Source organism: Centropristis striata, chromosome 9, assembly GCF_030273125.1.
Source record: "Centropristis striata isolate RG_2023a ecotype Rhode Island chromosome 9, C.striata_1.0, whole genome shotgun sequence".
Classification (NCBI taxonomy): domain Eukaryota; kingdom Metazoa; phylum Chordata; class Actinopteri; order Perciformes; family Serranidae; genus Centropristis; species Centropristis striata.
Window position 1 is genome coordinate 33,535,978 of NC_081525.1, and position 14,419 is coordinate 33,550,396.

Below are 14,419 nucleotides of genomic sequence, written 5' to 3' on the forward strand. Positions count from 1 at the left end.
GTAGATTTATTTTATTTTTAATCCAAACAATAGAAGAAAGAGACTGTTTACAGTATGCTGTCTGGTCGAAATGTACTGGGGGACGAGGGACTCATGTTCTAAGTGTGAAAAATCCTCACCACTGTGATGATAGTGGTTTGTATATTTTCAGTGTTGTAGCAGACGATTCCCATCAGACTGAAAACAGGTCAAAGGGTCAACTTTCGGTTTGAGTTCCACTTGTTACACCCAGGTGCAGGCTTCCTGTTTCATACATCGGAATCGAAAACATGACAAAACACAATCATGAGATATCATGAAAACAAACACATCCCCCCAGCCTGAGACGGGTACCCAGACCAAAGCCTCCAGCTCTCCTTTCAGTCTCCATAGCGATGTCAATACCCCTTTTATCTTCAGGCCTCAAAGGCTGCCCAGATTTCATGATGTGGCTGCTTTTATTGAGCCTGATCTGCTTTTGTTGCCCCCTTTGCCATTCAATCAGCATCCGTGCGGTTCTGGCCCGTGGCTGTGAGCTTGGCTGCGTAATTTGGTTTTGAGCTGAGCGGGAACATCTGTTCTACAAAGCTTCGGCTCCTTCCATTGCTCGGGCCTCATGGAAAAAAACAAGGCCAGCGTCGGGGCCCGCGGCTGCAGCACGGGATCTCCAAACGTACACGTCACAACATCAACATCGACTAATCTCAGAGATGACTGAAGAAGAATGACAGAGCTTTGAAAAGTAACGTTAAAATGTGTGAAGTCGTGTAGGATTTATAGTTGGACTGACAGTGATTAAGAGTGTGCTTTATTGATTTCATATGTACAGTAGGAGGTTTTAAACTTTGAGACAAAGTGTTTCATTCAGTCAGATGTCCCACATGGAATAGATTTATTATGTGAATACAGAAACTTTACAGTGTAAAGTTGTAACATTAATATTTTCAGTGTTTCAGTTTGTCAGAGATTTGTGGCCACACTCTTTCCCTCACAATAGCATAATAGTGCACAGTAACATGTTAAGGTGAGACAATACAGACAAAAACATCACTTTCATGCAGGTTTTGGGCTGTTTTTCTTCCACAACATTTCTTCTTTCGGAATAGTGGTAAAAAAATAAATCCAAAACAAACATTAAGGTATATATTTTACTATATTTTGTATATTTCTGCAAAATGTACTTAAAGCATTCACTCTCTTGCACAATATAATGTGTTTTAGATGTTCTATATTGTTGTTGCTGTGAATTAGATTAAATATTTTTTCTTCAAATAGTCCTTTAAATTAAGAACGTATGAAATCTTTAAAGGCTGTTTTCTCAAAATGAGTTTTTTTCATACTCTGAGACACAAATCTCAACTTCAGCTACACTTACAGACACCAAATTTACCAGTTTTATTCCTAATTTTATTCTGAATGTTTTTACTGAGAGGTTTGATTTTTTAAAAATGGCTTATGACAGTATTTTCTAATTTATTAAATGGTTGGAGAATATATCCCAATTTCCTTCTGTAAAAAACGTTGAATCTAATATATCAACTAAATAAAAATAATGATGAAATTTGCTTTATCCAATATTCAGAATTATGTCCTGGAAATATGTGCAAATGAACACATATTTAATGAGTTTACACCTCATTTGCATATCTAAACTAAGAAATTCAGAAAACATGTAATCCAAAAAGATATTTTTTTAATGTAAATAACAAACAAGGGAAGTTTCATGGTGATACAAGTAAAAAAAAAAAAACAACCCTATTAACTTGTAGTGTCTCCCCATAAATAACACAGCCATATCTGTTGTTTTGAGTACTGCTGTTCCTAACAACCTACAACCTCAAGAGCCACTAGCATGCCTGGAGAGTCTTAGTCTTGTTTCTAAAGGAGTTCCCCCGCAGAGTCCCTCTCTAAGAAAACCTACGTCCTCTCTTAAGAAACTTTTGGAAACTGAAGCCGAATCATCACCCTTGGAACATCTTTCACAACACAATTAGTTAAGTGGTCACGGTGCTCAGCCAAAGCACAGCAAGAATGAGAGCGAGGATTAAGAAAAGACAGAAAACTTGCTCACATACGTTCCCAAGGTTGAGAGCAAAGTCAGTGCACATGGCCGCCATCCAGCCCTCGAGAGAAAACTTGTTGTCTTTGGTAATTGTCTCCCTGCAATGAAAGAGGAATGAAAAAGTACAATTTTTCATCCTGTGGGAACATGTTATTTGTTTAAAAACAGGTTAAAAAAAATGAATTTTCAAGTGACACTGTCTGCCTCCTTCATTTATAAAACTCATACCGTCTGGCCTTTGTATCCGCTGTTCCCACTACTATCTAGAATCTGATAAAGAGGAAACAGCTGGGTCCAGAGATGGTGCAGATTTTAAGAGCCCTTCCTCTTCCACATGTACCCACACTGGCACCAGAGTGAATCTCTCCAAAACCAGCTCTTATGTGTGTCTTTGAGCTATTCTTCTACACAGGATATGGGGAAGAAAATGCAGATGGAAGACGACGTGGCGTTGCATTCCCTTTCAATTAAGTAATAACTGAAGAGAATTCATCTTTGCTCTTCCTCATTCCTCTTGAGCTCTTCTCTTCCTACCTACGACTACTACTTAGTAGACTCACTGTGCGTACAGGGAACAACAGAAATGTTTGGTTTGTGTTTATGCACAACTATAGACACATGCATAATTTTAAACTGTGAACAAAAAGTACATAAATCCTAAATTAGATCCACCAGCACCAGAGAAGAAGAGGACGTTGTTCTCAGACAGGTGTGGTCGTCAGAAACAGACACATGAAGAAATGGTTCTTGTATGCAAATGTTTGATTTGTTCGTTTGTTCGGACACGCAGTGAGTTAACGCCCTTCCTGGGCTTTTGTTCTCCTTTATGTGAGCTCACAGGAAAATGGCAAACACATTGATTGATTAGGTACAATTGTAACCACAACACTGGATATTTGCACACCCATAATTGATGTCTATAGCGGGATGGGACACTGTAAGCCAAGTGAACTAGATATTTTCTTGGGGAGTTCCTCCGAAGAAGCGATTTCCTGATGCTTCCAGTTTATGAAATCATCCAGTGTGTGTGAATGAGAAAGGCCAGATAACGACTGTCTGACCCAGTGGACACCTGGCTGTTACTGTCTGCTTCATATCACTGTGGGAACACATTTCCTGTATCTATGAGCACACAGGTGCACATGCACACATACACTGACATATTAAACAACACATGCTCACTTAAACACACCCAAGCAAAGCTCTTCTGAGTTTTCTCCAAAGTTGTGACAATTGATCATAATAGATGTAAGATTTTATTGCATAAAAATCCATTATTGTGCAGTTATCTGTCAGAAACTTGCAAAATTCCTATTTTGCTGTAAATTAAACAGCTGTAGGAAGTCATTAATTTTATACATACTGTACATTTTGCTGTTAAAGTATACAGCTATTTTGGTCTCTCATCCGAACACAAACAGTGTTTATAGGTCACTAAAAGAGATTTTTTTAAAACTGCAGTTACTATCCATGTGGATTTATAAAAGACTTGGAGTTTGGGGAAACGATGACGTCATTTCGACCATTTGCATTCATATTATTTATTGTAGTTCGATTTAACACCAGAGTGAAACAGGTTACTACGCATGCTAAGAATCTTCTTCTGTGGAATTCAAGATATTCAAAATAATTTACCCAGTCGTTTTTGTTACCATCAAGTGGCCTAACGTACATTTTGACTCATGTTTCTAGCACGTTCTAGTGTGTTCTTCGTACGCAAAATGTCTTTCTGACATCAGGTTCACATATAGAAGGCTATTACACATCTTTGCATAGATGTCTATATATAGAAGCTATTAGACATCTACATATAGACAGCTATTAGACATCTACATATAGACAGCTATTAGACATCTACATATAGACAGCTATTAGACATCTACGTATAGAAGCTATTAGACATCTACGTATAGAAGCTATTAGACATCTACGTATAGACAGCTATTAGATATCTACGTATAGAAGCTATTAGACATCTATGTATAGACAGCTATTACACATCTATGTATAGACAGCTATTAGACATCTAGGTATAGAAGCTTTTAGACATCTACGTATAGACAGCTATTAGACATCTACGTATAGACAGTTATTAGACACCTATGTATAGACAGTTATTAGACGTATTCGTATAGAAGCTATTAGACGTCTTAGTATAGACAGCTAATAGAAACGTCTATGTGTAAATTCTACTAGACACATCTAGCTATAGACAGCTATTAGATGTCTAAATATTGACACTATTTGACATCTTCGTATAGACAGCTATTACACGTCTATGTATAAATGGCTATTAGACATCTATCTGTACAAATATAGACGTCAGGTCAGCAAGCGATATGCAAAATGTGAAGCTAAATCCTAGCTATGCATAGACCATGTCAAAGAAATCAAGCTTATAATAAACATATCTGGAGTAAATCAGGGCAATATCTAGCTGAGAGGTTGAATTGACGTTAGGATTACAGACCTTGAAAATGTTTTTTTATCTAAGAAAAAAATCAGTGGATTATCATTAAATTCTAATATTCTGTGTTTTTCTTGCACTTTTCCATGAGCTGTAGGTACAGTAGGTACACAAAACGAGATGTCACATGCTCTCTTGTGACCTTCTATGAATGCGTGACAACATGTCAGCAAGGCAGGAATGATAATCTCTCCGCCAACATCTCATTCAATACATTCCTGCAGTTTCAAAAGTTTATTACATTGTTGGAGTGTTTTTTCTTTACCCGAGCCTGTACAGTTTCTGTCAGTCTTTTTTGAGCTTTGTGTCTTTCAACACTCAACTGCTCTGATTTCTTGAAAGCGTGGTGTCCCTCAAGGTTATGGTGCTTATATACACTGTGTTCTCACAGCGTCTCTTTGGCTACTGTCTGGAGTGAAGAGTCAAAGAGTTTCTGGCCTGCGGACGCCAGTTAAGTCATATTTCTGGATAATTTTCTGCAGCTTCAGCTGTGCTGTTGCCATGGTCACAATGTTGGAAATATCTGTGTCCAAACAAAATGCCTTATAGTTTTTTTCCTTCACTCTGAGTGTAGTTGATTTCACAGGGAGGGATCTTGATGAGACTTCTCAATAAGTAAAACTTCTTTCTTTCTCTGAATGCATCATCATGTAGTAAATCTCAAACAAACTCTTTCTAGAGCTGTTGTAAGAGTCATTTATGACGGCAGGCTGTAAGAGTTTATTTAATATTTTTTTCAAATTGTTTGCCATGCCATCTTTAATCCAAGCTCATCTCTGTCTTTGGGTGTTGCATTGCCCTTTGTAGCTGTTTGGGATCCATCTTACTCAACCATCAAGATTGAGACAAAGTGGCTCACCTTTGTTATATTGCATGTTACTTTTTTTCAAGTTTAAGCTCGAAAGCTGAGTTGAAGGTGGGTTTAATCATTTTTTGAGCCCAGAGATGAAGAAAAGGGCTCTGAAATATACCACACATATATCAAAATGCATTATGCCAAAGCTTTTTTTGTACTTTGTTGCATAAGACATCCATTCTAATGTGTGCAAACCAACACATGTGCGTGCTTGAGTGGGTTGTGTCTGATCATTGTAACCAAAGCTGTGCATTTTGCCATATTTGGACAGGTGGTTGGCTCACAGCGAAGTAGATTATGCTACAGGAGGAGGTTTAACAGACGTCTTGATCTGTATTTTTTCTACATGAAACTGGGTCACTTTAAAACTGCTGTAAAAAAATGTTGACCTCCGCCCTGACAGAGCTACAAACCACCCTTTCAGTCTACACGGGTTGTGTTTGATTTTCATGAGATGAGAGGTTTTGGGTGGAGGATCCCTTTAAAGTGATTCCTTTGGTTGTTAGTCCCATATCTCAGCATCTAAGAGTGTAAAATATTTTATTGGAATAAGCAGTAACCTCTGGGTCTAAGCAGTGAAGTCATCTATCTTTTCTTAAGGCCAGAAGGGGGCAACTCCACTGGTTGCAAAAAGGAGTCTGATTATGTAGAAGCCTATGAGAAAATGACCCTATTTTGCTTTTGATTTATTACCTTAGTAAGCATTTTCCTAATGAGTTCATGGTCTCAATTCTTATTCAACATAGCATGATGTTCATTTTCTAAATATTCCTCCCATGTAAAATAGACAATAAAGCAGGTTTTCCATGTTGCTACCACATGAACCTGTCAATCAGGAGGCATAGCAATGCATATCTATGGCGCTGTGAACATGCTTGGGGTGTTTCACGTGTGTTATCATGTTAGATCTGTTACTAGAACATGTTTGACGTTAATTGTAGCAATTTAGTTGTCTCAAAATGTTCTTTATTCAGTCAAATTCTGGGCTGCTCCGCTCAAAAAAGCTCTGCGTATTACCTTGTACCTTAGCATTTGCTATGCTAATGGTCCATGGCCCTGTGGAGCTGGTGTCCTGTATAACCTCCTCAGCTCCACCCTCTTGTCCAAATATGGTCACTTCTGGCTCCAAAAAACCAAGATGGCGACCGCCAAATTTGCCAAACTTGGCTTCAAAAGAGTAGTCCCAACCGTTCTCATCCCAGCTTGTCGTTTAAGCCATTTTGTCTCAGCCCTCTGCATGTGATACATACGCACACAGAAATAGTTTTTGACGTGTCGAGATCTTAGAACAACCATATTTCATATCTATGAAAGCTGACTAGAGATTTAAACTTTTTTTCTTCTTTTTGTCTTTTGTCCAGGCTGTTATGTCACATTTCGTTTTTGTGGCGCTGAGTTGTCGCAGTGCTGATGGCAGCGTATCACACTCTCTCCCCGTGTAGCTCCTCAGTACGTCACCCGCTGCCTTCCCCTCTCCTCAGACAGTACATCATTAGCTGTCTGCTGAACACCTGGAGGCACAGCCAGCGAGGTAATTATTGAGGGCATAGCCACGTCTGCACGCAACCATCATTAACCCATCGTACCTCATTTAGAGCAGAGAAAAGGCCTTGTTGTTGTAAGGGGAGCAGGAGAGGGAGAGAGAGAGCAGTGGGACTGCTGATCAGCCCCTGACATGTCAAATATGATACAACGAATGTCTCTGAGGCTCGAGCTAATAAAGCCTGGAATTTGCTGTTGCTTTTTCATCAGGCACCGGACCTGGAGCTGTGCCAGGACCAAGGATGAGAGAAGCTTATCCCCTACTCTTAACCGTAAAGATGCAGGAATTCATGAGAGGGGAACTCACAAAAACATACACACAAACACACACACACACACACACACAACCAGCAATGACTTGTTTGCTTCCCCAGCCACAAAAAACAGGAAAAGATTTTGAGGAGAGCCAGCCTCAGAAATCCTTACTTCTAAGAAACCTCATAAACGACTGCAGAGACCGGATTTGGTGTGTGTGTTTATGCGCATGTTTGTCTATAAGAGTGTGCACTTGCGTCTACAGAATGCATGTGTGGGCCTGTAGGTTACGCATGTGCGTTTCAGTATGTATTTATATTAAAGAAAACATATGTGTGCATTTGCATATTTGAAAGAGTGCTCTCCTGCCGTTACTGCACAGTCACATCAGCCGATGCGTGGGCGGCCGTTTCAGGTAAAATAGAATAAAAGCAAAGTACTTCCTTTCTCACCTCGACGCCTCATTTCCTATCTCCAGTCGTCACTGACGAGCCTGTACAGCTCACACACGTCACAAACAGGAATGCCTGCATGGTTGTTCTGCCAGCGTGGTAGAACATCTCAAAAGTCATTAATGATAAGCAAGTGTGCACCAGGGGGATCAAACTGGATATGTTTAGTAACTGTTGAACAAATTCATTGTTCTTTTTTTGCAGGAATAAACAGTATATTGTAAAGCTGAAGTCCCATTTATTTTCCAGATTAGATTATTAGTTTTATTTTCGAGACCATATTGCTAAACCTTATCTTTATAACAATGGCAACACACTTAAAAAATAATCTTCGTAATTCGTAAAAGTACTCATTAGACAATGGACAGCCTTTTAACAAAAAAAAAAAACGATGACGAAATACACTTTGGAGGCTGATGCAAGAGAGAGACTCTGACAGCATTGTGCAAGTTCTAAAAAAAATTATAAAGGATATTTACCTTGCTCAATCTCTTACTGACAGCATGACTCACTCACACACACACACACACACACACACACACACACGAAACCTATAGAGTCTTATCAGTAATTTTAATCTGTCGACTGTAATTTGTGATGATAAATCATTTCAGCCATAACTTATTAATGCATCAATCATTTTCAGTATGTCAGATGACACATTACTGTTTTAATGTCTTTTGAATGGTTTTACACTTAAAACATGTGGAAATTTAATGGTCATTAAATCACTAAAACGCTGTTTTTTCCTCCTTACCTCCTCGCACTGATTGAAGAGGGTGGAACTTACTGTAGTAGGAAAAAGATGATGTCTCGCACTCCTGAGCACCAATCAGCATTCAGCAACATTTGAATCTCATGACAGTTGGTGGGTTGTCTACTGAAGTCAATCATAACTGAACAAACCACAGCACCCTGCAACAAACTAGCTGAGATTTTGAGTAAAAGCATAATGAGTAAAAACTCATAAAAACAATCGTCTGAATTTACTAAAAAAAATGTCTCACTCCTAAATTATTGATTAATGAATCATGTGTTTTCATGTGAAATAGTGCTTATAACGGTAACTCCTTTAAGATATGTGATGGGCTCAAGTATAAAAACAGAAACTTAACAAATTAAGCAAGCACATAATACTGAAAGTATTGACCTCTCACACACACTGTGTGTGGGACTGCACCTTGTGGCTACGGTCTGTTGCAGTGAATGTTGCATGAAATAAAATAGTGAAACTCCCTCAGAGCGCACTTTACATATGCTGCCTCTGCAGACCGTTTTTACACGTCAAGTCAAAACCAGTTGTTCCACCATACAGTAGCAGGAGTACAGTACAGCAGCCTGTATAATTTACGGGTGCATACTATCTGCTGAACCTTATCTATCCACCCTGCCAGACAGTCATAATGCATTTATCAATTAGCCCAGGCTGTGTGTGCCCTTGGGGCTGCAGTCCCAGCCCTCACCTCCTCTGCACTGAACTCCAATCAGTCATCCTGTCAGAAAAGCAGGGAGGGGAGAGCAGCCTGCAGAAAGGCCTTTTGAAGAGCCTGACAGGTCTAACAAAGCAGACAAGCCTTTAAAACTAAAGCTAACTAAGTATTTAATCTCATGTGCAGTCACATTATTGTTTTTGCAAATCCTGATGAGTGGACAAACATCTGGTTTCTGGCGAAGAATTGATATGTTATTTTAATGTGGTGCGATTTTTGTAATATGTAGATATGGTACAATTAGATGTGTTTGTGTTGAGGTTACTGTAATATAGGTTTTCATGAAGGAATAATCTAAACATTTTGAATCATCTGATCCATCTGCAGGAGCCAGTCAAAGCTTCGATGATGTGTCTCCCTCCAGAGGAAAGCAGAGGTAGTTTACTTCTACAAAACAGCATGCACTAATGTATGAACCAGCAAAGTAAACTTTATTTATAGTCTCATCATACAGTCTACAGGCATCAGACAGGCTTACACACTAAGTCACACATGAAATACAAAAAATACATACTTTTCTCTTTTGCTCATTATACATTTCCATATCAACTCTTATGTAGATTTTATTTAAAAAAAAGCTGCTTTCATATTTATAAAAAATATACTTTTCAGGTTAAGGTAATAACAACTGGTACAGTGCAACAACAGGTCAATAAAGTGTGTCAAATGCATTGAAAAAAGTAACGTCTGGTAATACACGACACAATGCTCATGCTAATGCTTATTATTGCTTACTTAAGAATACATTCATATTTTTAACAGGATTTCTGACAGCGTGCTATCATGAGTGCAAGAACCTTCAGGCAGCATTCAACATTCAAACCAAAACTCAGAGGAAACCGTTAGATGTGTATCAGTGCACACAGGTCTTGTTTGTATGGGAGGGGAACACATTGTGGTTTAACCACTTGAAACTGACAGGCAGCTGGTGGTGGAGCTCAGCCTATATTTTTTTGGTGCCCTGCGAGGCTTGCTTGGAGTTGATGGTGGAGAGGCCACGCTCAGGTTCCTGACCTTATTAAAACTATTTCTGAGACTGTCCCTCCTGTTCTCTGAGGTGCTGCTGGTGTCCTTGGATGTGAATGTTTCCGGGTTACAGAGGCCAGCCTTCAGGCAGCAGCAGCACAGCAGCTGGGCGATAGCCTGCTTCATTTCACTGCTGCCAAGCGCGTAGATGATGGGATTCACGCCTGAGTTGAGGACAGCCAGGGAGATGAAAAAGTCAGCGCTGAACAGCAGCGTACACTGGCGGGAGACACAGAAGAAGTCCACCAGTAGCAGAAGGAACAGGGGCCCCCAGCAGAGCATGAAGACCCCCACAATGCTGATCACAGTTTTAAGCAGAGCCAAAGAGCGTTTGCGATTGCGCTGAGGGCACCGCTGTGTACTCTTGTGTACGTGGCAGTAGATGGCACCATAGAGCACGCCAATAGCCAGGAGGATGATGAAGAAGATGATGAGAGAGAAAAAGATGTAGGACTTGGAGTAGAGAGGCAGGAGGGTGGAGCATTCGTCCAGGTTGCACACGCAGTTCCACCCCAGCATGGGGAGGAAGCCAATCACCAGCGCGAAAACCCAGCAGAGCGCCACCAGGCCGTAGATCCTATAGTAGCTCGTCTTGGCTGACTTCTGGTGCAGTGGCTTCATCATGGCGATGTAACGCTCCACAGCAATCAGCAACAGACTGAATATGGATGCAGCCAGGGCCACAAACAGCATCCCTTCCCTGAAGAGCCACAGAGCAGGACTGAGGCGAAACGTCTGGCTGCCAGACATGCAGATGTTGACCAGGTAGGCGGCGCCAGTGAGGAGGTCACTGAGGGTGATGTTGGCGATGCAGACGTAGACCCAGCGCCGGCTGTGGCGGATGCGGGAGATGACAGCCACCAGTACCAGAAGATTCTCCAGGATGATGAAAATACTGACGAAGAGGAAGACAGCCATGGGGGCACTGATGTGGTTCTGGGAGTTGGAGACGGTCCTGTTCTGCAGGCGGCCCGTGTGGTTGTAATGCCGCAAGATCACATGACTGATCTGAGAGGCTGCAGCGGTGTCGTTTGATATGGTGGTGTTGTCGGGGTAACTGGGATGGTGGTACAAGTGGGGGCACGAGGAGGAGGAGGTGAGGGAGGAGAAGGCATCCATTGCAACAGATGGGCTGGTCGAGATCAAGGCTGTGAGTGGGAACCGAGCTGGTACGGGAATTAGTGTGGAACTCCTGTGATCAAACAGGCTATCAGCACACTCTAACCACTGGAGCTCGTCCTGCGCACAACACACACCTGAGAACACAAAAGAAGAGGAAATTCCAATGTGGCATCTATGTGAAAATAAAACACAATCCCCCTCACTTTCATGTACTGCGTTCTTCCTGACTACAGTGCTTTAATCAATTTAAAAGGCATCATTTAAATGCCACCTGCATGTGCTAAAAATCTCCACCTAGTTGTGGTTAACACAGGATGACTGAGCAGCTGCAGATAGAGGGCATTTAAATCAACACATGATTATTTTCTCACAACAGTGCCGGGCAATTCTTTCATGTTCCTAAACAATGCTGCTTACTGCTTTACTAATAAATAATTGCAAAAATCTTTTTTTTCTCTCTTTTCATAAAACTCTATTTAGTGATATGAATAAAAAAAAGTGAATAAAGCATGACTTAAGATGCATATAAAGCTTATTTCCAAGGTTAATATTATTTTTGAATCAAATTAGAGCATAAACCTTTTCAGAAATTGCACATCCAAACATTCTATATCCCAAGAGTTAAGTAGAGATTGTGAAATTTGTTCAAAAACTACAATTTTACGCTGCATTGTAATTGCATACTTTTATAAGTTGTTGATTAAAACAATTACAGGTATTTGTTATATGTGTAGAGTGATGTGAGTGCTGTGCAGTGGGGAGGACTTACTCTGGCTGCTGCTGGTGATGCTGAGCGAATGAGAAGATGTCGCTTACTACAGATTTTGATGGGGAAGTAAGCCAAAGACGTTTAGGTAGTCACACCCAAAACAACACCACACACACACAGATACACAGACACAGACACAGACACAGACACACACACACACACACACACACACACACACGCGATACGCAAGAGAGATTGCTGTTGGTTCCATCTATCAACTTGAAAAGAGACAAAGCAACTGTGAGACTTTCCCAGTTGCGAAGAAGTCAAAATTGTTCAACAAGCATCTTTTTTCTCTTTCACAACATCTGTTTTACTCTCACTAATACCACGGTCATCCATGAAATTGGAATAATTTTGTTTTCAGACACAATCCTCTGTTAATTGTGGTTTCATTTTTATTGTGATATGTTTGAAGGAGATTGATTAATAAAGTTTTGAGAAGATATTATTGATTTATCTGTCAATAATAAATCACATTGTCACAATCATTTCATGTAAAGAGGTAAAAAAAAACATTTTTTATTACAACTTTATGGTGACCATGTATTTAACAAAGCACCACTTTTCTAGTGCATCGAGATCATGATGTTATAATGCAGATGTTGCTGCATCAACTCTTAAAATCAAATTGCTCAAGCTGTCATAAGTCATACGGGAAAACTCTTTCAACACATGTGCCACGCTACACGAGTTGTAGAAACACAAGTGAGTGTTTTTAAAGGATGTGTGGCAATGTGTGTCACTTGCATTTACAAGGCCAAGGCCAGGTTATTACAAAAGCCTCAAATTAGGGCTTATGTTTTTCTCAATATTTCTCAGAAAGTAAAAAACAGGAACTTCCAATCAGATGGAAATAGCCCCTCCCTGCAGATCACACAGCTGTGGTTGCTGGTTTGGGTAGACGGGCCCACAGACACACTCCGCGCTCCATGCTCACTATTGTCACCATGCATATCGCACTTGACTTCAGCAAACTTCCACAGCCCTGCACCAGCAGAATGTATAACCACATGCCATAAGACAGGCGGTGGCATTGAGACCATATCACTTTCAAGTCAACCATAAACACACAATATACTGAGAACCAGCATACGAGGCCTCTCACAAGCACCAGAAAGTGATGCCAGACCCCCAAATCAAGAAACCACTTCTCATATATGAGCAAAACCAGAACTCGTGGCTGAACAAATTTGCCCTTCAGAGTGGAGTTTTCAAAGACTTATGATTATATATTTCAAGCTTTCACCAAAGTAGGCTGTAATTGTATCACTGCACTATAATTTCCATTTATCAAATGCTTCAAAAGCATGCAAGTGTGGTCTGAAAAAATGTCAAAATAACAGAACTATATTCATGCCAATACCCCAAATGTTTCATATAAAATATAGTTTTTCATGCTCATTTATAATGTTGTTATTTCAGTAATCTGAAAAATTGTAAATGGGTTAAATCTGTCATCTTCCATCTATGTCCATCACAAACATGTTTCTGTGGTTTGACTCAACAGTTCTCAGTGTTTGAATGGTTTCTCTGCTCAAAGACTGAAACAATGCAAAGGTAATATAAGTGTGCAGCTCTTGACCTACATTCTGTAACTTTCCCAGGCGTGAAACCAAAGAATCTAATTTAACTCAACTTCTCCTTTTTTGTCCTTTTGTTTTTCGATGTAAAACAACAGGCATGCATCAATAAACCATGAAGTAAGAGTATTGATCTGGGATAGATGTTCCCCTTCCAAATTATCTAATGATATTGTGGTGCATCTGTTTCTTGTAAATTAAAAAAGGAAAACGAAAAACACAATTCAATTCACAACAAGCTTCTGCAAACTGAGGTGTTACCAACGCCCAAGAAACACCCTTACTCTGAAAATATCACTTCAAACAACACTGTAACCACAGCGTGCGTAATTTTTAACCACAAGTGCGTGTGTGTGTGTTTGTGTGTGTGTGTGTGTGTGTGTGTGTTGTAACTGATAAGCATAGCCAGACCTGTAAGCTTTGACTGTAGTGGTTCAAAACAACATTGTGTTTCTGCCCTCAAGTCAGTCCAGGGTTTTCTTTTGTTTATCCAACTGCTCACATCACTATCTTGTTGATCTTGTTGAGAGTTGCATGTGGCTGAAGCCAATCACAGAATGCACTCGGGGAGAGAGCATGCACACTGATCGTTGGTTCGTCACACCTGCAGGCATTTACGTTCTCTGTGGCAGGAAGTCAACTCAGCTGGTGTCAGTATTTCACAAACTGCTGATCTACTGGGATGTTCACGCACAACCATCTCTAGGGTTTACAAAGAGTGGTCCGTAAAAGAGGAACTAAAAGAGTCAGAGGAGAATGGCCAGACTGGTTGGATATGATAGAAAGACAACAGTAACTCAAATAACCACTCGTTAC

General features: G+C 40.2%; 1 protein-coding gene across 1 annotated transcript; it reads right to left on the reverse strand.

The window, feature by feature from the left end:
* Window positions 1-9,521: 9,521 nt before the first annotated feature.
* Window positions 9,522-14,156, reverse strand: s1pr4 (sphingosine-1-phosphate receptor 4). Its single transcript, XM_059341524.1, has 3 exons — window positions 14,015-14,156; window positions 12,021-12,066; window positions 9,522-11,385 (listed from the first exon to the last, which is right to left on the reverse strand). Exon 3 carries the CDS (start codon window positions 11,246-11,248, stop codon window positions 10,004-10,006), a length of 1,245 nt encoding a protein of 414 aa, XP_059197507.1. The 5' UTR covers window positions 11,249-11,385; window positions 12,021-12,066; window positions 14,015-14,156; the 3' UTR covers window positions 9,522-10,003.
* Between the last annotated feature and the right edge of the window lie 263 nt (window positions 14,157-14,419).

Bases quoted from the DNA above. Each gene is read 5' to 3' on its own strand.
- s1pr4 (XM_059341524.1), bottom strand. From the start codon at position 11,248: ATGGATGCCTTCTCCTCCCTCACCTCCTCCTCCTCGTGCCCCCACTTG.